At 31.8% G+C, this 24180-nt stretch overlaps 1 protein-coding gene across 1 annotated transcript in view; it reads right to left on the reverse strand.

Moving 5' to 3' along the window:
- Positions 1-24180, reverse strand: part of LOC118187171 (uncharacterized) — a 732208-nt gene that overhangs the window by 113131 nt on the left and 594897 nt on the right. The window contains exons 3-4 of the mRNA XM_085815129.1: positions 11572-11673; positions 3686-3783 (exon numbers count right to left, since the gene is read on the reverse strand). Coding sequence (XP_085671255.1) covers positions 3686-3783; positions 11572-11673 — 200 coding nt within the window. The remainder of the gene's footprint in view (positions 1-3685; positions 3784-11571; positions 11674-24180) is intronic.

Genomic DNA, 24180 nt, shown 5'->3' on the forward strand with positions numbered 1-24180 from the left:
TAACTTATAGCTAATGCTTCACCTTATGAAGCCTCTTACTTTGTTAAGACATGGTTAAATAATCCTTTGGTGAAAAACCGAACCGATTCTCTAACCTCAAACGAACTTGATAATATCATAAAAAGATTAAAAATTCGAAAATCACCAAGCTCTGATGATATCTCTAACGTTACAATAAAAAACTTGCCTAAAATATTATTGCAAAATTTTATAGCAAAATAAATACCTGTTCGAAACTTTCATATTTTTCTGAAAAATGGAAATTTGTGAAATTCAACCTGCTACCCAAACTTGATAAATATACAACCAGGCCGGATGGCTATAGGCCAATATGTCTATTATCAGGCTTAAAAATGTTTTGAAAGAATCATTCTTTGCAGAAAACTTGTATCGCCTGAATAATTCGGTTTCAAGAAAAATCTTTCTGCAACCAAGCAAGTCTTGTGGAGCTTACTGGTGCGGCTCTTCGTGATAATCAAAATATTGATTTACTCATGCTGGACGTGTATAAAATATTTTACCGCGTTTGGCATGAGAGGCTAATTTACAAATTGATACAAATAAATTATCATTATGAAATTATACTTTTAATTACAGTTTTTCTCGTAAATAGAGCATTTACTGTTATTTTTGGTAAAACACAATCGGACTTGAGAGAAATCAGGGCTGAAGTTCCACAGAGAGTTATTTTAGGCTCTATTCTGTAACTCTTTTACGTGACTCATTTACTAAATCAAAGAATAACTTATTTCATGGGCTTCTATGGTGATGAAACTCCATTGGCAGTTAAATCAGCAAATGCAAATCATGCCATCAAAAAATTTCAGAATTTAATGTCAAGTATTGAAGACAGGTGCGTGAATTGGAGAATATTCATTAATGCCCACAAATCTCAGCTTCTGATAATTCAGAAAAAGCACGTGAACACATTACCAAATAAAGGCTTGGTTCTCTGTTATGAAATCATTCCAAAAGTAAGCAAAGCCAAACAACTTGCTTTTTATTTTAACAGCAAACTAAGTTAGAAAAATTAGATTGAAAATGTTAAAAAGTAGCCGTAAAAATCATTAACTGCTTATGTTTAATTATTGGTAAATATTCCGAAGTATATTTGAGAAAGAAACGTGTAATTTACATCTCAATTAGGTGTCTAGCCCTCACTTATGCATCGCCTGCATGAACTATTCTTACCAAAAAATACTTACTCAAAATCCAACAAACATAAAATAAATATCTTCAGTTCATTACTTTGTAAGCACAACATAATCATTCCTGCAATTATAGTATATATCGTACATATTTTGTTTTCATTTAAAATTCTTGTTTGCATTTTGTGTATTTTTTTTTGTAATCGTATTATAACTTTCATTTCATAATGCAGTTCATTATGACTCTACTTTGGATTCTCAAATCTAGGAAAATTGTTCTACTACGTTTCAGACTTTAATAATTTTTATATTCTAGGAATTTTGTTTGAAGTAACCCTGAAGAAAAACGCCTTAATGGTACCATTTTTACTAAGCCGGACACATCGCGAAATCTGAGATATTCATGATGTAATGTGAATAAAAGAACGAAGGCTTCCATGGTAGCATAAGCGTAGTGGCTCGCTGATTTGAGATTTTCAATTAGAAATTATAGTCTGAAATTGATGATAAGTTCTGTTTCTTATTTGAATTTCCTTAAGTACATTTTAATTTTTATTAAGTCTCCTTTTTTCCGGTTGCGTCCCATTTCAGGCTTTCTTAGAGATTTTCTAGGAAATGATACCACTTCAGCCTCTCTTGATGTGGTGAAATAAAACGATTCTCACTTGAGCCTTTTCAGCATCAGCGGAAAATCTCAACTTGCAATCTTACGTCACGTGACTGTGATGTATGATTAAGAAGTTGTCACAATAACTTTTCACCCTTTAAACTTAATAAATGCTTAATTAAACATTAATGAAATTCCTGATTATACCTAATACAGAAAAAAAGATGGTTTTAAAATCTGAGTATAATATAGCATTTCTAACAATTCTAAATCTTAGCATTTGAAATATTGAAAGTAAAAAATCTCATCGAAACAGGAAAATAAAAACTTTTGTGGATTACACTACCATTACATTTGTATTAAAAATATAATGTTCAAAGAATCATGAAAATCGTGACTGGTACTCTTGTCACAAATTTTAATAAAATATACTTGTTATATTTTTAGACTTTAAACATGTGACTTTCATTGTAGAAAAGAATGTTAAATCATATATAGGGAAATGAATGTTTTATGACTCTCTGCCTAACACAGTTACTGTATAGTATTCAGGCAAAGAATATGTCTTTCTTTTCGGCTGAAATAGGTGTATTTTATGCACTAGAATCTCCCTACCAGCTAAAATGAAAACTTATGAAATAGTACGGTTTGATGTTCTTCATCTAGAACACATGTAGAACGGAAATTGGCACATTTGTTGCCACTTCCGAAAGCCTCAATGGAGAAAGCTTGGAAAGAGATATCAAGCATTTTTCTGCGGGTAGATCGGATAGGCCGAAATATTAGCTTCTTGCTCCAAGAGCGTAACTGTTCTCTTCGATACACGATTTGCAACAGCTATTCTATTCTAAGCCTTTTGATTTCAGAAGCTACCTTCTTAAAAAAACTCCAGCACTTTATGAGCCGATTTTCATTTCTTGGAAAGGGTTGTTTTTCCTTTTCCAGATACTTTTCCGGGGCGGGGGGGGGACTCTTTTCTGAAAAAGCTTAATGTAAACGAGAAACTGTTAAGGACTCTGTGAATTTAAAAATTAGAAACTCTTTTTAAACACAAATTTATAAGCACCAAGATTTAATGTAGCTATGAGATTTTGAATTTTCAAACTTCAGGCGCGTTTGGCTTTGGCAAAAATTATGGTCAAGCATGATCTACGTTTAGCATTCCTAGCCTGGTACGCCAACTTAACTCAGTCGGACTCTTAAGTATATTACAAATTCATAAATGGCATAGTTATAAATAAGTGGATTAACTTGCATATAAGTGAATTATGTAACGGCATTTGAATTATTCGCTCATTCCCTCGGTATGTAGTAATCCTGAATAACATGTGCTTGGGTTTCGATTTACTTTGAACATCAGAATAAACATCACCATACATAGCGTCACTACATTAAGTAGATTTTTGCATTATTATATATATAATGGTAATTTCTAATTATTTGCCCCCTCGAAAGTCACGAAAAAAGCATTCACGAGACAAAGCAATACTCACCCTAATCGTTATATGGCAACCTAAGATGGCGCCCAAAGTAACAACGCAAGTATGAGAACTGTATATATCTGTTTTGGCTGGTGAGCAATATCGAATTCCAAGGATGCTTGAGCTACGCTATTCTGTGATTTTTAAGTGAAAAGAGATCGCTTTATACATGGAGAGAACGAGACAAAGGATTTCTGGAAAAAAGTATTTTACTCCGATAGTTCTTGCTTTTCAAATTTTACTAATTGATTGCTCTTGTATGGAATTCTTAGTGCTCCGCCATTTTGCAAATAGCTGCAGGTGTAGTCTTTCCCGCATTTAGCATAGCGAAATATTAGTCACGAATGCTTTCCAAAGTCGCCAACGAGCTCACAAATTTTCACTGGGGATGCAGATTATTAGAAAGTATCCATTTAGAAATTCAGAGAGGAAAACACAAATGATCTTACCGTTAATTTATTGAGCATCCTCGTGGTGCCGCAGGTGTAGATGTTGTCTAAAGGCAGCTTAAACACAAAAGTCTCTTCGACTTTTTCCGGTTCACAACCTAGACAGGAACAAATAAAGTATTCTTAATGAAAGGGTAATATAAAATTAACTAGGACTGATTTACCAGACTTCGTATTTAAAATCAAAACATAGAGGTTTTCGTTAATGAAAAATCCATGGTCTAGGGAAGGGAATATTTACAAGTTAAGATTGATAATTATCACAAAAATTTCACATTACAGTGTTTAGCTGTGGTTAAAATGGCCATGACTCAAAATTACCGATACATATATATGTATATATGAAAAACAAATAGAAGAAATATACTTAATTGAAAAATCTTGCGCTAAAGTTACAGCCACATAATCTGCCTACGTAGGTTTTTCTAGCTCCTTTTAATTTTTATAATTTTTATTGTTTTCAGCTATAATAATTTAATTACATTTAAAAGTAGCTCAGCTCAAAAATAATAATGATTTTAATCCAGTTTACCAATTTAGGAAATTGCTGTCTTTTCCCCAATTTAGGATTTTAAGTAATTGAGCTGCGATCTTTTTAATGGTGTTTATAAAACTCATTTTTACATTTTCATAATTGATAAAAAAGAAAAAAAAATTTGAATGAATTTTTGTACAGTTTTCCTAGGCTTATTATCTCTGTGTAAATTATGTTACTGTAATTTTTGCTTTTTCAATTTAATCCGATTTTGAATTTACTTTTATTCTTTGCTTTTAATTAATAGGATCCCGAACAACTTGTTGGGATAGTTATTGACATTATGTGATTATTAGTAATTGTATTTTGAATTTGAAAACAATATATTAACAGCGTTTGCGTCGTATGATGGCAGTAAGAACGAACCATGTGTCCGGCACTCATTAATCTTCCGAGTTTAATGTTTTAAATACTAACCCACTGAAAAGTTCTATTTGAAGCATTGGACATAGAAAGATTAGTAGTTTTTATTTGTTACTACATTTAATAATTTCTTCTCACTTTCATTAGCCGTTTAAATTTTTTTTCGCTGTCTTTAACTTTTTACTCTCAATTGACATGATAAAAGTTTACTGCCCTACACCGTTTTGCGTCTGATAGGATAATCTTTTAAAATAGTTTTAGAAAAGTTTAAAACAACTGCTTTTAAAACAATTGCTTGACAAAAAGGTGTGTAAATAGTACTTTCAAAACTCATAGCTAGCACATTGGCTACTAAGATTGTTATAATATTTAATTAATGTAAATTATAATTAAACAGTTTTAAAATTTTGGATTAAAAACATCTAAAGTAATATAATTAAACTTTCCCGTGGAAGTTAGTAAACAGCCATTGGCTAAGAGTGAAAAATTTTTGTAAATATTAAAATCAAACTGCTTTGTTTTCCAGATTAATTTTAATTATAATTGGAATTATAAATATTTTAATAATTCCAATTAAAATTATAAAATGTAATTAACACATATATGCATACATAAATACATTGTTGTAAAGAAAATTTTCCCGAATATATTAATCCCTAGAGGCCTATCTGGTCAACCAATCGAAATAAAATTCGAGATATTGTTATTTGAAAGTATGAGCTCAAGATTGTTATGATCGAAAATAATAGAGCTCTCACGTTTATACTTACGGTGAGAACATTTCGAAATTTTGGAATGGAAACACTTATATTTTTCCTGTGTAAATTGTTCAGCCCATTAAAAACCATAAATGGCGTTGGAACGAAATCTGCCGGTGTAAAACATTTGCAAAATAAAGCATTGTAAAAGATCAATGCCAACACATAAAAAAGGTGCACTGATGCACTTTGCATAATTCACAGGACAGACAGAGAATCACCAAACCAAACACAGTACACCACTTTCAAAACATTGCTTATGGAAAACCTTTAATAACCAATTTGAGAACACTGCTTCCTCAATCAGGTGTTCAAACGCGGTAACAGGATGACACTTAAACGAGTGAAAAAACAGTTCACAGAAAAACAACGAGGTTAACTCATAAAGCTTTTTTATCCGAACAGAAAAATTGCTACAGAAGCCATGTCTGACTATAGAATTATTACATATATGTTAAAGTATTACTAAAATATAATTAATAAATCTTAAAGCGAATTCAAGTATCAAAATCAAATAAGTCTATTTCGAAGCCTTGTTGTAAGAAATTGAAATGTTCCTCAGACAATATTTTGATGAACTGAATGTACTTTAATAGTTACTAATTATTATCTTTAAATTAGTGCAGCTAGTAATGCGTAATTTGGTTTGCGATTTATTTGAATATAATACTGTTGGGATCATCAAATTCGGATTCATATTCTTTTTGGATACTAAAGAAATGCATTTAAATTATATGCTGTAATTTTAATTTTCTTTTACATAGTGATCTACTTATTCTTTCACTCACTCACTCACTATTGTTATACCAAAAGCGCCGACACGCTAATTTGTGTAATGCCACAAAAAATTCATTGTTTCACTTTTCATTCGAGTTTGTTGCTTTCGGAAAATTATATCTTTTAAATTAAATTTGTCAACTCTCCATAAAGAAACTATTTAAATGCAACAGATGCAGTTGTTAAGAATATTATAGTGTTGCTTGTGTACGGGTTCGTAAGAGATTGAATGCAAAAGTCCGATAATAGATTAATAAAGTTTATTTTTATCAAAAGAAATATTTCAGAACTCTGGAAGTTTCCACAAAAATATTCGTACAAGTCTTCACAGTATCACACAGTATAATCAGTAGTTACACTTTGAACTACTAACAACGTTAAACAGAACGCAATGCAAAGCGCATCGAAAGAGAAAGCTAATCCGATTTCACGCTAAACTCGCAATATCATAACAACAGCAGCTAACTAAACAACTTAGAGGAGATACTCTCTCTTCGGGCTTAAATAGGTTTCCACCAGCCGCGAGATCTTTCTAGTACTTTCTGGTTCTCGAAATTACTCGAAAGCAATAAGAGGGTAAAATTACGATTACAGCTAATATAGTGGTCAATACATGTTTTCAATTTCAATATAAATTACCGAGATACCCATTTACTCAATGTTAAATTCACGTGCCCCTGTATTCTTACTTTTCTAGAATAGCTTTCTGTTAAAAATTTGTCTCGCGCTACATTACACAGCAAAATACAACAATTTTAAATTATAATTCTACTAAAATTACTTATTTTAAATTCACAATTGGTAACCATAATTTTAATTTTGGATTGGATTGATTAAAATAAAAATGCATTGAATTCCCGATTCATCTAACGAAACAAATACAATAAATTTATAGAATGAAGTTCTACCTTTTTTTAGCCCCAAAGTTTATTAGTCTCGAAACACGATTTTGCGTTGTTTCACTTTTGACTCGAATCTATTGGCATTCACTAAAATACAAGATATTTATCTTTCACATTAATTCTATCTGTTAACAGACTATGTTATTTAAAATCAATAGTTGCTGTTCTTAAAAATATGCCTTTTCCCCCCATTTTTAATAAGATTCATTGAAATAAAAATGTATTTAGCTCATGAAATATCTAATTAAAATCATTAACTATTTTATATATTTAAGTTATATATTTTGTCCCTTTTGAAATATCCTGAAATATATAATTTTTGCCATGTTAGCGTAAATGTATTTTGAACTAATATCCTCTAAACTGTTCGCTATTCCACCTGGGACACCTTAATTGATAATCTGTACTGATAAACTACATTAAACTTTTAAAGAGCTCTTCTGAGCGAGCGTTAAATTTAAATCCTTTCAGATTTTAATTCTTTTTATATCATTTATTTTCCTTGTTTATATTAATTATATTTTATTTATAATTATTATTTTATTTTAAATACTACTGTTACTATGCCCAACATCACGCTATTAAATACTTCAACTATTACTACCATGTTATTCTAACTAATTTTATTTGTAAAGTAGCACAACAAATTTTAATTTACGAAACTGATAATGTTAATATTTGTTATGTTTTTGTGATTTTGAATATTAATGTTTATGTTTCAATAATGTCAGCATTGTATTTCTGTGTTTTTCGTACTGTTGAATTTGGGCCAATCGACGCGCAGTTCGTTTGAGGACAATTTCTTGCATTTTTATTATTATTAGAATATTGGGCTAAAGTGCAGAATCGCCCACTTATTTGTTTGGCGCTTTTTACAAGAATAAGAAGAATTGGATTTTTGTCAATTTTCTTTGACTTTTTAAGTGAAAATAGGTCGATGTGTACATGGATAAAGGGAGAGCACAATGCCAATTTGTGCAATTCTGGGATTTTATTTTAAGTGAAAATAGGTCGATGTGTACATGGATACCAAGTATGTGTAATTCTTAAAAAACGTGCCAAGCAGTGGGCGATTCGACACTTTTTCCAAATATTGTTTATCATTGATTTAGAAACCAGCTAATTTTCTTTTGGATTCCTCGAGACACCAACTTCCTGATGACCACGTTCCAGGAAAATGTGAAAACTACGTTTTCCCCTTCGAATTAAGTTTTAATAACAGTTTATTTCTATAGTGTGAACTGAATTTAATATCTGAATTAGCTATTTGAATATGATATTTGAATGTATTTGATAATTAATTAATGAAATACGAAAAAAAAGCAAATTACAAAAGCTAAAAGGCACGGTAGAAATGCAAGTAATTTGTCAAAAAATGATGTCTGTTTTAAAAATATTTCTCATTTCAAAGGATTTTGAGCCCTCTAACGATGGAAAAAAAAGAATCAAAACAGCAAAAATATTATTTTCTGCGCCATTTTCTTTTTAAATTATTTTATTTCCTCGGCATTGCATTAAGATCGTAAGCTGTTTGACGATTAGTAATTGGATAGAAATCCACACTTCGCGTCATCTGCATGACACAAGAAAAAAAAAGAATATTTGCGTTCAAAAGAAAAATTTTTCCTACTGTTCTCCAGAAATCGCATTTTTCTGCAGTGAATATCTAAGTCCATCATAAGACAAAAAAAGAAACATGCATAATTTTATGGTGATTGAAAACTGGTTCTTCACCACTACTTTTTTTCTCCTTTCTTTCATCACAATGATTTGCATGAAACCGTACTGCTAATGCGTGTATATATTCTGATATTGATTTTTTAAAAGAAAGTGGCGAAAATGTTTATTTGATTATAACTATTCACGGAGTTTTTTTATTTGTCGCAACTACCGGAGAATGCCACATTTTTCCTATGGCGAAAGTATTCCAGTTTCCTCTAAACAATTAAAAAAGAACTGGTGAAGGAAAGAATGTAAAAAAGGAAAGAATGTAAAAGGGAAATAAATAATCCACGATTTTATTTTGAAAGACCAGGAAAAATTACAAAATGTTTTCTGAATACATTTTGTACATAGGAGTTCGAAGCGTATTCCAGAAGTAATACTTAAGTACATCAGTTATTTTGTCACCTGGGGCTATTCCTGAGTTTTCCGTCTTTCTTGATTTAACAAACTAACAAATATAAATGAAAAAATAATAAATACTAATTCTTGGGATAAAAGGAAATAAATGGCTAAAAAATGTCGAAATGACATATGGGGAAATAAATTAAAACTCTGTTTATTTTTGACAAAAGTTTTATTCACATATTTGAAAATTATTTTCTTGTAACTTCCTTGTAAGAAGTAAAAGCTATATCCTATTGCGAAAATTATTTTTGACAAAAGTTTTATTCACATATTTGAAAATTATTTTCTTGTAACTTCCTTGTAAGAAGTAAAAGCTATATCCTATTGCGAAAATTATTTTTGACAAAAGTTTTATTCACATATTTGAAAATTATTTTCTTGTAACTTCCTTGTAAGAAGTAAAAGCTATATCCTATTGCGAAAATTATTTTTGACAAAAGTTTTATTCACATATTTGAAAATTATTTTCTTGTAACTTCCTTGTAAGAAGTAAAAGCTATATCCTATTGCGAAAATTATTTTTGACAAAAGTTTTATTCACATATTTGAAAATTATTTTCTTGTAACTTCCTTGTAAGAAGTAAAAGCTATATCCTATTGCGAAAATTATTTTTGACAAAAGTTTTATTCACATATTTGAAAATTATTTTCTTGTAACTTCCTTGTAAGAAGTAAAAGCTATATCCTATTGCGAAAATTATTTTTGACAAAAGTTTTATTCACATATTTGAAAATTATTTTCTTGTAACTTCCTTGTAAGAAGTAAAAGCTATATCCTATTGCGAAAATTATTTTTGACAAAAGTTTTATTCACATATTTGAAAATTATTTTCTTGTAACTTCCTTGTAAGAAGTAAAAGCTATATCCTATTGCGAAAATTATTTTTGACAAAAGTTTTATTCACATATTTGAAAATTATTTTCTTGTAACTTCCTTGTAAGAAGTAAAAGCTATATCCTATTGCGAAAATTTCGGATTTTAAATTTCATTGGAAATATCTGTTTTCACTATTTTTTGCGTAACATCTGTACGTATGGACAGAATAAAGGACTCTATTCTAAAACAGATCGTAAAATGGATTCAAAACAAGAGTTTATCGTGCCGTATGTACGTACGTATGTATTTCGCATAAATCAAAACGTCTAGTTGTTGGAACTGCTATAGCGTCTAGTTGTACAACTCTCTTTTTTAGAGCATACTCGGCATAAAAGGCCTCGGCTTAAAAGCCCTTACCCGGTCTTTATTTTCGTATTCGCTAAGGTCATAGACATATACTTCAAATTACAGAAGTGTTTTAAATGACAAAAACATTCATGTTTTGGCAATTTCAAATTAAAAAAACAAATTTTGGTCAAAAAACGAAACTAACTTCTACTGAGGTCTCCCGGTTTCTATATTTATATATGGGAAAGTTTTATGCTCATAATGAAAAAAATAAATGTACAATAATTTTGACTTTCGTACGACGAAAAATTGACCGTCATGTTTAATTTCAAAATTTGCAGTTGTGTCCTATTCAACTTGCCTTGACGGATCGGTTAATTAAGATAGAATAATTCGAGGAACTAAGTTTAAATGAAATGCAGCAAAAATATGAATAATAGAGTATAAAGAAATCATTTGATATTCACATAATGTTTTTCCTCAAAACTATCACTGGCATTATTGAACTGTAGTAAATTGCTCCAGTGGCTGTAACGTAGACAGTACAGAAAGAGTTATTAAATGCAGAACACAAATTTGTACTTCTTGAATACTTTCTGAAAGATTTTTATTTAGAAAAATCTCATTTTCTTAATTTTATTTAGAAAAATATCCTTCTGTGAATATCGTTATACAATCATTCCTCTTCCCCTACATTCCTAAAGTCGAAAAATTCATACACATTTATTTAAATTTAGGTTATTTTTTAATGTGTTTTATAAATTAAACAAGAACTAAGGAAAATATTTATAAAAATCAAAATTTGAACAAAAGTAGTTTCATATTATTCATAAACTAAGTAATCTGCAGGTAAATAAAAGGCTGACCTCATTCCGTTCCCCCTGAAATAATGAAATTCCTCCCCTGATTGAGAACCCCTGGTCTATACGTTAATTTTGCGTATAAATTACTTAACAGTGCTTATGTGTGTTATTCAATGAGTTATACGAGTTTTGCTTCACTAACTTACATATAAAGTACTCTTTTCTATGCAACTATTTGGAATGCGGGAAAGGATTAATTTCTTTCACATTAATTCCTATAAGAAAAATCGTTTTGCTTTTCTAATACTTCGGTTGAGTTATCATCAGAGACGAATTATGTTAGCGAACCAAGGTTTCATTGTAATAACTATACAAAACTCACTCCTTCATATTCCGTAATGCAAAATAAGTTTCTCAAAAGAAAAATAATTTTTGTAACATGTCGTAACTTACCGGGATACATTTTCAGTTTTTCGAGATAGACTTGAGCTGACGTTGAATTCACACTCACTGTCACTATCATCCACTTAGGTGAACACGTGACATTGTACTCCACTGAAAAAAAATGAAAATATTTATATATACTTAGTCACACAACATATTACATCTCATGAATATATGAATAGATTATACCTGCCGGTGTAGCAATTTTTAATACCATGTGTGCTTTCATTGGAGTATTCATATTTTATACATTGCTCTTTTATACATTTTTTTAAAAAAAATTCTATACATAAAATGAGCTTATGCTATTTTCAAAGTCTAATGATATTTTTTAATTTATATTTATAGCTAGCTAAAGCGTCCGGCTTTAGCCGCGTATTACCCAACGTGAAGAGATTTAAACTATGGGGTTGGAGGTATTTTTTTGAAATCATAGTGAATCATTCTGAAATCGAAGTATTCGCGAAAAGCTGATAGATAGCGCATTTAACTTCTGTCCTAAAGCTTCTGAACTGTTCTGAAAATTTCTACTCTGTTCTAAAGATCTAACTAACACGAGGAAGTCAAACGATTTTAGTATGACTGTAACTTGCGAAGTGATCGGTTATGTCTTTTGTAGGAAAATCCCCACCCACTTCTCGAAAAGAATCGAGAAAAACTGATCAAACAGCGCTCTTAAATTCAGATTTATAAATTCTACACACTTCTAGAAAGTTCTGCAATATTAAACGAAGTAAAACGAATATGAAACGAAGAAAGTGTAAACGAATATGGCGCCATCTAACGACTTTAGTAAGAAATCATACCGGAAACGCAACAGTTGCAAACCTGAGCTAGTCAATTTGTTCACGTGGTCTAGTTAAACTCCTTTCATATCGAACATCAGGTGGTCAAAATTCTATCAAGATCGGAATAAAACTGGAGAACACACACTAACCAACAAACGAACACCTATATATAGACACACAGAGAAAGAAAGAGAACACATACACAGAGAGATAAGCTTTTAATGAAACCATCTAGTTTACTATCTAGTTATTATCTTACTACTAACCATCTAGTTATCTAGAAACCATCAAAATTCACTTTCCCACTTAGTCGTTTATAGTAACTGATATAAATCTGTGTTTATTGCTTTTAAATCGTTTAGTTTGTTAATTAATAACACAATAAATTTGAAAGAAATATTAAATATCTTACACTTTGCTGAACGATAACACATTTAAAGTGTTACAATTTGGACAATGGCAATACACTTTTTATAAATCGCTGAGTTTATTTATGAAATTGGAAGGACAGATAAATATATTGCGTTCTCCCGAGTTGCAACACATTTCTTTTATATCGCTGAGTTTTCTGATTAAATCTTAAAAGCAAATATCTTACGCTTTGAAGAGGGACAACAAAAAGCTTTGAAAACCCTGAGCGTTTAATAAAAATTTCGTTAAATTCGCATAATATATGTATATATATATATATATGTAAGATAAAATTATATGAATCAGAATTATAATATAACTATAAACATAAATTCTTCCTCTCTATTCTAAAATCGTAATAACTTATCTGCATTGCGTCATTCAAATTAATCATGCGATCTTACGTAACCGTTAATACCAGATGCCTCTTGACAATCAATCACCGAATTGTAAACCAAAACTTTTCTCTTCGCGTGCCTCCATCTTGCATAACTACGCACTTTAGCTTTGCTCTTTACTCTGCTAAGATGTAATTTCGCTGGCTTGCTTTCTATCTTAACAATATATAAAAATGTAAATCTTGTGTGGAAAGGCACGATTAGAGTGCCAAGTGATTGTGGCCACAAATTTCAATTGGAAATAAAAATGGAATTAAAATCGCTTCTACTGCCAAGTTTTATTTACGAAGTCAACACATTAGCTTACGACGCAATCGGATTACTTCCTCTTCAATATAGGATAACTACGCATCTACAGTGTTCTGTCTTTTTTTTTTCCTTGTGTTTTTATTATAACAATTAAGCCGGCAGGATAGTTTCCTGCAGCCTGAAACCTCAATGGAAAATTTAATTCAGCTCTTCAAATCATCGTTTTGTGATAAATCCAAGATAATGTGAAAGAAGTGAATCATCACATTTGTTTTATCAGTGTTTAAAAAATAACAGATCATTCTTCTGCTGTGGTGCAAGTGCTTCAAAAAAAAATAATAATAATCACGCGTAGTGTTTACAGATTGAAAGTGATCTCTCGATAAATTGAGAAGTTCGAATGCCTAGTGAAAATAAAATCATCAGTGAATTACCGTTTAGGAATTAAGCATTGCAGCGGGTTCAAGGTCGATCTGAGTTAGTGTTTGCAAGTATGTGCGACAGAAAATTATTTGCACTTCTGCTTTTTCAACAGCTCAAAATTTATTACATTCGTGTGAACCTAGCTCAGGAACTAAATTATTTAATGTGCTGCGAATTCTATAGTTTTCATTTCAACTTTGGTTAAAATTTCTGCAATTTGTTTTGAGAAAATCTGAAATTCTTGTTCATTAATGTTTCTAATTTTTCATAATTATGTGTGAGCAAATTAAGTAACGAATTTTAAGCTATTTAAATTACTCATAGGGAAGGATATTAAGATAAGTTTTTATGTTTTTGAAATTTTGTTGAGAATTTTGAATGCGAATATTATAATTATTCTAAAAATAAAGGTGTAAAAAATAAGTGAAATTATTACAGATAAGTAATATGAAATTATGGTAAATGCATGTTAAAATTTATGGGTTATTGTGTGTTAAGTATAGTGTATGATGAGGGTGTACTGGTTCCTTCAACAGAGGCCTGTAATTACCTCTGTGCAGTTGTTCCCTTCACCCTCTTCAAGTAAGATAATGTTGGAGGCTCTCATTTTATGAGTGTTTGTAATTTTTTATATTATTATTATATTTTTTTATTATAGAATGTATTAGGGCAGTTCTCAAAGGTCAGTTACCTTAATGCAAGGAACGGAGGCCTTTTCAAGTAACTGTCTAGGCACCCTGGGCCACCAGTGCAGAGAACACACTGGTTAGCTCACGAGGACAGCCCTATTGATGGATATGTTTGTTTAGAAGTATTGCGAGGCTTCCAGTTTGGTAAAATCAGGAATTGTAAATGAAAGATGATAACGGTGAAACCATAAATTCTGAAAATCTGATGTTAAATTATAATTTATCAGTGTAGAAATAAGTATCATAAATATTTATGTGCATTACATTTCATTATAAGTAATGATTATGTAAAAGTTTATTTTGTGATATTCTGTAATAACAAGAACCTTCCCTGATGAATTATGATTATGTGAACTCTCAAACAAAAAGACTTTTGGACTGAAATGTTGAAAAATTCAATAGGACTCTAAAAATTAAGAATCTATTTAAAAAAAATTGATATTTATAAATAATACTTTACAGGATCAAAATTATTTATTTATATTTTTTTAATTTGCTTGTGCTTTAACTCTTTTTCTTTAAAAAGGCTTCTCTGTCGTTACGCATTTTTCTTTTTGAAGGGGGGAATATGTAAGATAAAATTATATGAATCAGAATTATAATATAACTATAAACATAAATTCTTCCTCTCTATTCTAAAATCGTGATAACTTATCTGCATTGCGTCATTCAAATTAATCATGCGATCTTACGTAACCGTTAATACCAGATGCCTCTTGACAACCAATCACCGAATTGTAAACCAAAACTTTTCTCTTCGCGTGATTCCATCTTTCATAACTACGCACTTCATCTTTTGCTCTGTACTGTGCTAAGATGTAATTTCGCTGGCTTGCTTTCTATCTTAACAATATATAAAAATGTAAATCTTGTGTGGAAAGGCACGATTAGAGTGCCAAATGATTGTGGCCACAAATATCAATTGGAAATAAAAATGGAATTAAAATCGCTTCTACTGCCAAGTTTTATTTACGAAGTCAACACATTAGCTTACGACGCAATCAGATTACTTCCTCTTCAATATAGGATAACTACGCATCTACAGTGTTCTGTCTTTTTTTCCTTTGCTCTTATTATAACATATATATATATATAAAGAGTGCGAAACCCATGTGTGGTTTTTTGAAAAATATTATGTTGGCAGTGCTCTTTCTCTTGAAGATCCAGTGTATCAAATTTCTTCAAAATCGGAATAAAAAATAGTAGATTTTCATAAAAGGGAAATACGAGGACATTCTTTATTATGTATAGAGATATACGTTTCTTTGCTTTGTATATATATGTACTGTAGGTACTACAGATACAATAAAACGAGAGATGTACAGTTACACTCATATACAAAACTAAGAAGTTGCAAATTATGTCTATTTTTATGAAAAGTGTTGAACCAAAGGTACTTATTATGCCACCGAAGAATTTCGCAAATATTCAGAGTCGAATACTTAGGCGTACACATATGTGTCTGCGGACTTGTCATCATAAAGGGGATATAATTGCACAAGGGGCTTCCGCGGTTTCTGTGCCCGTTCTCCTTCACGATCGTTGCCGTGTTTGTTGCGAGATGGGTAAATTTTATAGGATATCAGGTGAAATGAGTAGCCACGGAGGTATGGATGACGGAATAAGATGAAAAATTGTCTGTAGATTGGAGGCAGGCAAAATAAAAGAGCAGGTGGCTACAGAGCTCACTGTAACGCCAAGTGTCGTACCATTTGCGACAACATTTTCAAGGTTTCTTGAGATATGGATTTATGACAGAAGACCCGCTGTTTGAATCACTTCCGTTGCCGCACACATGAGAGCGCGTTTCGCAAAGTGCAGATAATATGCGCCTTAGACCAGACTTCATTGGAGCACCGTGCGTTTTACAGATTAATTGGGATTCGGTCTAAACACTGATTTCTCCTTCATCAAGGGAAAGGATAATTACTGTGGTGAAGGTGTAATGGTTTGGGCCGGCATTATGGTGGACGGCTTCTACATCTGCATGTGTTTGACAAAGACTGTTTAACTGTTATAAGGTATAGAGACTAGGTCTTATAGTCTTATGTTCCAATTTTCATAGGTGCAGTTGGTCCTGGGCTCCTGTTAATGGACGAAAATGTTCGTTCACATAGGGCTCAGCTGGTTGACACTTACCTAGAAATTGAGGCTATTCACCGCATGGATAGGCTAGCGGAATCTACTGACCTTAATCGTATAAAGCTTAGCTACGACGCTGTTGCAAAGGCAATTTCATCCCCCATCCCCATTCCGAGAATCGTTCTTTAGTTGAAAACTGCTATGTTTTAAAAGTGGGATCAACTGCCACAGAGAGTCCTCATCTGCCTCCTGTCCAGTATGTCGTCACGCTGCATGACCTCTCTGGCTATGAAAAGGGAACATACCCCATATTATACTCATTTTCAATCTGATATGGCAACGTGGGTTATGGAAAATTCTGTAATATGAGCGATATTGGATAATCCTGCGTCCATAAAACGACTTTTGAATGGCACATCTCTTTCTCTGTTATCATTGTGTATTGATATCAAATTTCTATAAAACCGTCAATTTGTGTTTTAGAAATTCGAAATGAGGTATAAATTTTCTTAATGACCAGCGATTGCGAAAATAAAGACTGAAAAAGAAATTTGCAATACAGTAAGGGGAGCGGTTATATATATACAAAAAACCGCTCCCCTTACTGTAAATATATATATATATATATATACATATAACATACATATAACCGCTCCCCTTGAAAAGTCAACTAAGTTCCGGTCAATAACGATAATTGCTTGGCTTAATGATGGCAGTTTCTCTTTTAAGTATACCTTTTTTAATATTTCAATTTTAAATTTATTCAAGATTCAGTTTTTAAATATGCTAATGAGTTATACTTAATTTCGATAGCATTCTAACAAATTTTATTATGGGACATAATATACTAGACAATCTATTATAAAATAAATTATTTTATTACTTTGCTGCTTTAGCATAATATTAAGCAATTTATATTTATATTTATATCAATTTTATTTGATGTGTGCATATATATATATATATATACACTTTTGGTACTGCCAGTTACAACCCCATATACAAAATTTCAACATTCTGCGGATTTTCAGTATGCGAAATGCATACATATTTTCAGACGTCATGAAAAAATATATTTTGAATATATTTTTGATTTTTTATTCTATCCTTTGTTCTGTCCGTATATACAGACGTAACACAAAAAAATAGTCGGAATGGATTCAAAAGCTGTCAAAATTGATATTTCCGCTGAAATCTGAAAAACGAAATTTTTCGCGATTACAATACTTTCCTTCCTTTGCACAATGAAGTAAAAGGGAGAGAAAATATGTTATTTTCGTTTCTTACAGTACCAAGTTTCTTTTAACAGGTAATAGATTAATTCATCAAATTAAGCAATGTTTTCTTATGTTTTCTACTAATTAATAATAAACGCGATACCAGTCAGGTACTTTGCTGCAAAATTTCCATACTCAAAAAAGAAAAAAAAAAGGCTACGTAACTGCAATATCATTAGAATTATAAATTCACTTAGTCAAACCATCCATTATGATATTCATCAATCACGGTGGTTTCCTAATGAGGGCTATGAAGCGGTCTGAAGTACTGATCTAACTAAACGCGTTTCTAATCAACAACAAACTAGGACGGTAAAAATAAATAAACAATAACTTCGTTTTAATCTCAAATGAAATGCATCAGTATTTGTTTGCTTAGACAAAAGCCATTTATAACGGTTAATATCGAGTTCAAAATGGCGGCGAAAGAACGAGAGAACCAAAAAAAAAAAAAAAAAAAAAAAGAAAAAGAAAAAAAAAAAAGAAAAAGAGTAAAGTGCCAAAATGCATTTGTATGTTGCTATTAGGTACATCTAAATTTAGCTAATTAATTTATGGGCTGAAGAAGAGCAGTAAGGGTAATGTAAAAGGATTATAAGGGGTAGTTGAGGATAAATGGCCAAATACTGATGCAACGAACTTTCTACCATGAAAATTTCTGCATGTTTTAATTGGTTATCGCTAGTTTCAATGATCCACCTCTTGTCAGAAAGATGGTTCTCCTCCTAGAAATTAATTTCTTTAATGGGTATTTTGTTCCTCAGATGGATTAGTGCAATTATTTTCCACCTGAATGCTTTAGCGGAAACGTGATTGCTTTCAGCGGTTTGATAATTGCTATTTGATAAACAATTCGACCAGAATTAACATCTCAGTCCTGTTATGATTCTAAAGCCTTTAGATTATTTTAGTTTATTCAATGAGGAAAAACTTCTTTTTTGTGTCTTAAATAGCAAAAAGGATCTAAAATCTCGATTATGCAGGATGTGTATTATAAATGTATTATGGGTTGTATCTTTAGAAAAAAACTTTTTACTTCACTATTGTTGTGAATGCTTTAAAATATTTTAATTCTTTATGATTGTACTTTTGTTTCTCCGTATTGCTGCAGCATTTTGCATTGTTTTATTAAATTACTGTTGGATTTTTTATTGCTTAAAAACAGTTTTGTGGTTTATTTTGGGTTTAATTCAATTTGTGGGCACATCGCTTTTAATTAAGTGTTCCGTGTGACAATACTTTCTGATGAAGGTGTTATTTCTCTGAAGTTTCTGTATCCACTTGATTATCTGTTCTTCGAGATTCTGGAAATTTAAGAGTTGGGTCAACGATTATTAATTTGTGCCGAACAGAAATTTTCTATCGTAGAGGTTATGATAGAAATGTTTTATGGCTTTAACTATGGCAAGCAACTCTTGCCTGGCGACACAATAATTCCTTTCCGGTTTAAATAGAACCTTGCTTCAATATGCTACAACACTTTTTTGACTGTTTATATTTTGGGATAAGACAGCATCGATTCTCTCTTTGTTCGCATTTGTGTGACGAGTAAATGGTTTGTCGAGCTAATGCTTGTCAGGATTGTTGCAGAGGTTAGTCTCCTTCAGTTTCTAAAATGCGTCTTCACATTCTTTGAGCTATTATCGCTATCGTATTGAGATATTGTCTTGAACTAGTCTCCGTCACCCTTTAGCTACCATGGCAGCCGCGAAATTTACCATCGATAATTAGTAAGGCATACAACTTGAAGTCACCAGGACGAGCTCGTGCGATCAGTCCATGTTATATATTCACCACATAATACGGTCACAAAGTCCGATTGGTTTTGGTCTAATAAAAACATCCGTTCCTAGAGCGTCGGAGCTTTGCTTCATATATTAGCTCTACAATTGAAACAATTATCCAAGTAGTAAGGTACAACCCAAGGAACCATAATCGATTCAGTGATCTATTGCCGGGTTCGTCTTAATAACGTCATGTAATTTATAAGGTATTTCTCCCGCTTTCTTCGTGTCTTCGTGGTGTAGTGGTTCTGCACGCTGGGCCGGTATTCCAGAGGTCCGTGTTTCGATTCCCGACGAAGGCGGTTGCTATTGTTTCAATGTCTCTTGCTTCCAAATATCCTCATGTATCTACAACTTAGACATGTTTGTGACAAGCATATGCTAGCTGTCTTAGAGATTTCCTTATTTGTTTCATTTAAGAGATGCATTTCCAGAGATGTTAAATAATACCTAGGCAATACAGAAATAAATAACACTTTTTAAATACCCTTACATGCATACAAGAACCTGTCTGTAAAGTAATACTGCTGGTGCAGCTCCCTTTTAACGCTATGGAGAGTCAAATAAGAGGCGGAATGGTGACAAAATTTCAATCCATACCCGTTTTCTTCAAGAAAAAAAACCCGTCTTCTCCAAGAACCAAAAACATTCGCCAAATCAAATTTAAATTTGAAAACGTTGACTAAAGAAAATGAATTTTAAATTGCTTTAAAGCAATCTTGATTGCATTTTTTGATATTAAGGGTTTTATTTTGGAAGAGTGGGTACTAGAGGACAAGACTATGAACCGTCATTATTAGAAAGAATTTTTGATTTAAATCAGAGAAAAAGCTAGAAAAAACATTCAGAACCCTTCGTGCGTTGCTCTCCTGGTGAAGAATTTTGCAATTGAAAAACGGTTCTAGCACTGAACTGCCATCCATATACCCCTGATTTAGCATTCTGTGTATTTTTTTTTTCTCTCCAAAATAGAATGTGTCTAAAGGAACTCGTTTCGAGTCATTGGAGGTTGTCAAGAAGAAAATATCGCCGTTATTAAAATAGTTATCAGAAAATTAGCAGCAGCTCTCCTTCGATCAACGAAAATAAAAATGGTTGGACGTGTGATTGCCAATGGGGATTGCATCGAGAAAGGTATAATATAACAAATTTGCCATACATTAGAAATAAATAACCTTTTTTGAGCCAGTCATGTTATTTTAAAGGTAGACCTTGTGCATGTATATGTACGCATACGTATATATATATATATATATATATATATATATATATATAAATACGCGACGAAATACAGTATATATATATATATATATATATATAAATACGCGACGAAATACAGTATATATATATATATATATATATATATACTGTATTTCGTCGCGTATTTTTACTCTTATTTTTTTTTAGCGCCAGGTTTTAAAAATTTTTAAAATGTTCACCTACTTTCTTCTTCAATTAAGTCAGAGATCAACCTCATTTCAAAATGGTATGCTTATGCACGTTCCTATTATGCACACATCTTATATGCATGTGTAAAAATAGGTGTCATCATCTATGTGTCAGTATAACTATGTGTCAGTGTGTACTTTTCTGATACGAGCAGTGTATATGGTGTGTTTTATTTGTAGTATCAGTTTTACTATGTTACTGTGTTGTTCAGTATCATAGTAATATATTGCATAATATTTTTTTAGCAATGTGCGGAATTATAGTAAGTGTATAATAGTAAGTCAGTGTGATGTATAACTGCAAGCTTGAAATTGCAATGTTAGTCTTAAATTTTACTGTTTTTGTTTTACCTTTACCAGTTTTGTATCAATGCAGCTTTGTATTTCTCAGTATTTTTTTAATCTATGTATCAGGAATGTCATATGTCTTCAAGGTAGTCCTTTGTATTCCCTATCTAGATGTGACTCTGTAATCTTTTTTTTTTTTTTTTTTTTTTTTTTTTTTTTTTTTAAATTTAGACTTAATAAATGTCTGCAGGGCGGACATCATACTGCAAAGACGTGTTCCCGGTCAGTAGTCCTCCTTAGCAGTGTAAAAGTAAAAAAAAAGTACATAAATATGTCACGCACTTTTTTTTTCTCGAAGAGAGTTAAAACAGTTCGCTGTATGAATTCCTTTTTTAAGATACACAGAATGAAGAGAGCAGCAGCAATTCATAATGTTATTACAATAGCAGAGAAACTGAAATAACCGCTGCATGAAGTCACAAATGTGAAATGAGGCTTTTAAGTATGTTACGAAATAAAATTTAAAACAAAATCAGATTTTTACACCCAATATCAGAAATTAGTGAAAATAAAGTTTATGTTCGTCAGACTTGACATTTATGGTACAATAAGAGAAACATATTGTCTCAAAAAGCATTTAGCACCCTTTTCCATATTATTTACGGTCATATCACCTAAACTAGTCACGTACACTATTTCTCAAGTTATGTGACATATTTCGCACAGCAGCCTGTGGGGAATTTCCACAGGCGTTTGACAGAAAATTAATTTGAGCACGTATTAAAAATAAACGAATATTATCACGAATAAAACCTTTACAGAAACGTTTGTAGAACTGCAAATAATTGAAATTAATGCTACCAGGTTAATTACACACTTTTCCATTCATTGAAGAAGAATATTCGTTTCTTTTGAAGTGAAGTTATTAATAATTGCACATTACTACACTCATGTCCATAAATTAAGGATAATTTGTAGTCACGCGGAAATCGAACTCTAAAATAAATATATCACTTGTAAAATCACTACACACATCTTCAAGAATCATATGCAAATTTCAGGAAGTAACCAGATGACACCGATGGTACGTCACAATGACAAGAGTGTAAGAGAGTGATATATAATTAATACAGGCAAAGAAGAAAAATTGTTCGCAGGCGCTTTATAAGCATTTCATTGCAATAACCGAATAGTTATGACACAAAGGACGCATTTGGATGATTTTTTACGTGGTAAGATTATCGGCCGTCAGGAATGTGGGCGTACCCAACTGGAAGTATCAGACGAACTTGGAATTGCCCAGAGTGTCATCTTCAGGCTTTGGCAACGATTACAAGATGATGGTAATGGGAGTAGATGTTACAGCACAGGTCGCCCCAGAGTTACAACGCGGAATGAGGACTGGTATTTGGCAGTTACTGCCAAAAGAAACAAGCGGAGTACAGCCTCAGACCTGTCTCGTCAGCTCTCTTCAGCCACTGGTACGACAATTTCAAGGCAGATCGTGTACAGACGCTTAGGGCAGATTGGTCTATATGCTCCTAGACCTGTCAGATGCGTTCCACTTACTGCAACTCACTGTCGCCTTCGGTTAGCGTGGAGTAGGGAGCATGCATTGTGGACACCGCAACAGTGTGCTTTTGTGATGTTTTTCGACGAGTCCAGTTTAGCTTGCAGTCTGATTCTCACCGGACTTTCATATGGAGAGCTCCAGGTACCCGTTAGCATATTTCACAAGTGCACATCTGTGTAGCCATCGAGGGAGTGGACTCTAGGATGAACCAATGAGCATCCAGTAATATATCTGTCATGTCACATGACCTTTCGCGTGCTTTAAGATTTAAGCAAGATGGTTGAAAATATTCTGTACAAAATAATTAAAGCATCATCGTTTGCTTCTGAAACTTTTCATTGCGAAGTTAAATCAATTATAGGAAATTCTGAAGATTTCACTACCTGGTTGAAATAAATACAAACACATGTTGGATACTTCGCAAAAATATCGATGTGAAATATTGCTTAATAAGTGGTAAATAAGATGAAAAAAGAAATATGTGATAAAGGTCTGAGCTCAAATGCTCATAAAACTATGCGTAAAATAACTAAACTTTACATAACTTTACATAAAACTATGCGTAAGAGAAAATTATTTACACCAATTGTATAAGAAAATAGAAGTCAGCACTTTTTATTGCAGTCCATATGAAAAAGATGTTCTATAATAATAATCAATGCAGAATTTTATTCAAAGTGAACTTTACTAATTTGCATTCGAATACATTTAGTGTGTTAAATTTCACATTTAATAACTGCTCACTCTTAAATGTACTGTTTACACAAGAAGTACTCATGAAATAGAGTGAATTTATCGTATTCACAACGAGTATATTCAATTTACTCACATATAAATTTTAATGTTAACAATGGATATAATCAGATCATATGTATTCTGAATCTTACACTTTAAAAATCAAAAGAATGCAAGCACTGAAATAAGAAAACACTAGATTCATCGTAACACTTTCAGTCATTCTCAGCTCAATTAAAAATATATATGTACACTTGAATTCTCTTAATCCACATAATATGCCGTGAACATCAATCCTGATACTAATGCGTGATAAAAATCGCGAAAGTGAAATGTCAGCGATTAATCAAACTCAGTAAACGAAAGCACTAGGAGATTTAGCGTCACAAGAGCAATAGCAGCTCATTGGTACATTTTCGAAACCCCTCCCTCAGTAGCTACGCTGATGTGCACTTGTGAAATATGCTACCCGT

The sequence above is a fragment of the Stegodyphus dumicola genome, chromosome 4, assembly GCF_044657685.1.
Source record: "Stegodyphus dumicola isolate Sdum_Otavi_A_Nest chromosome 4, ASM4465768v1".
In the NCBI taxonomy this organism is placed as follows: Eukaryota; Metazoa; Arthropoda; class Arachnida; order Araneae; family Eresidae; genus Stegodyphus; species Stegodyphus dumicola.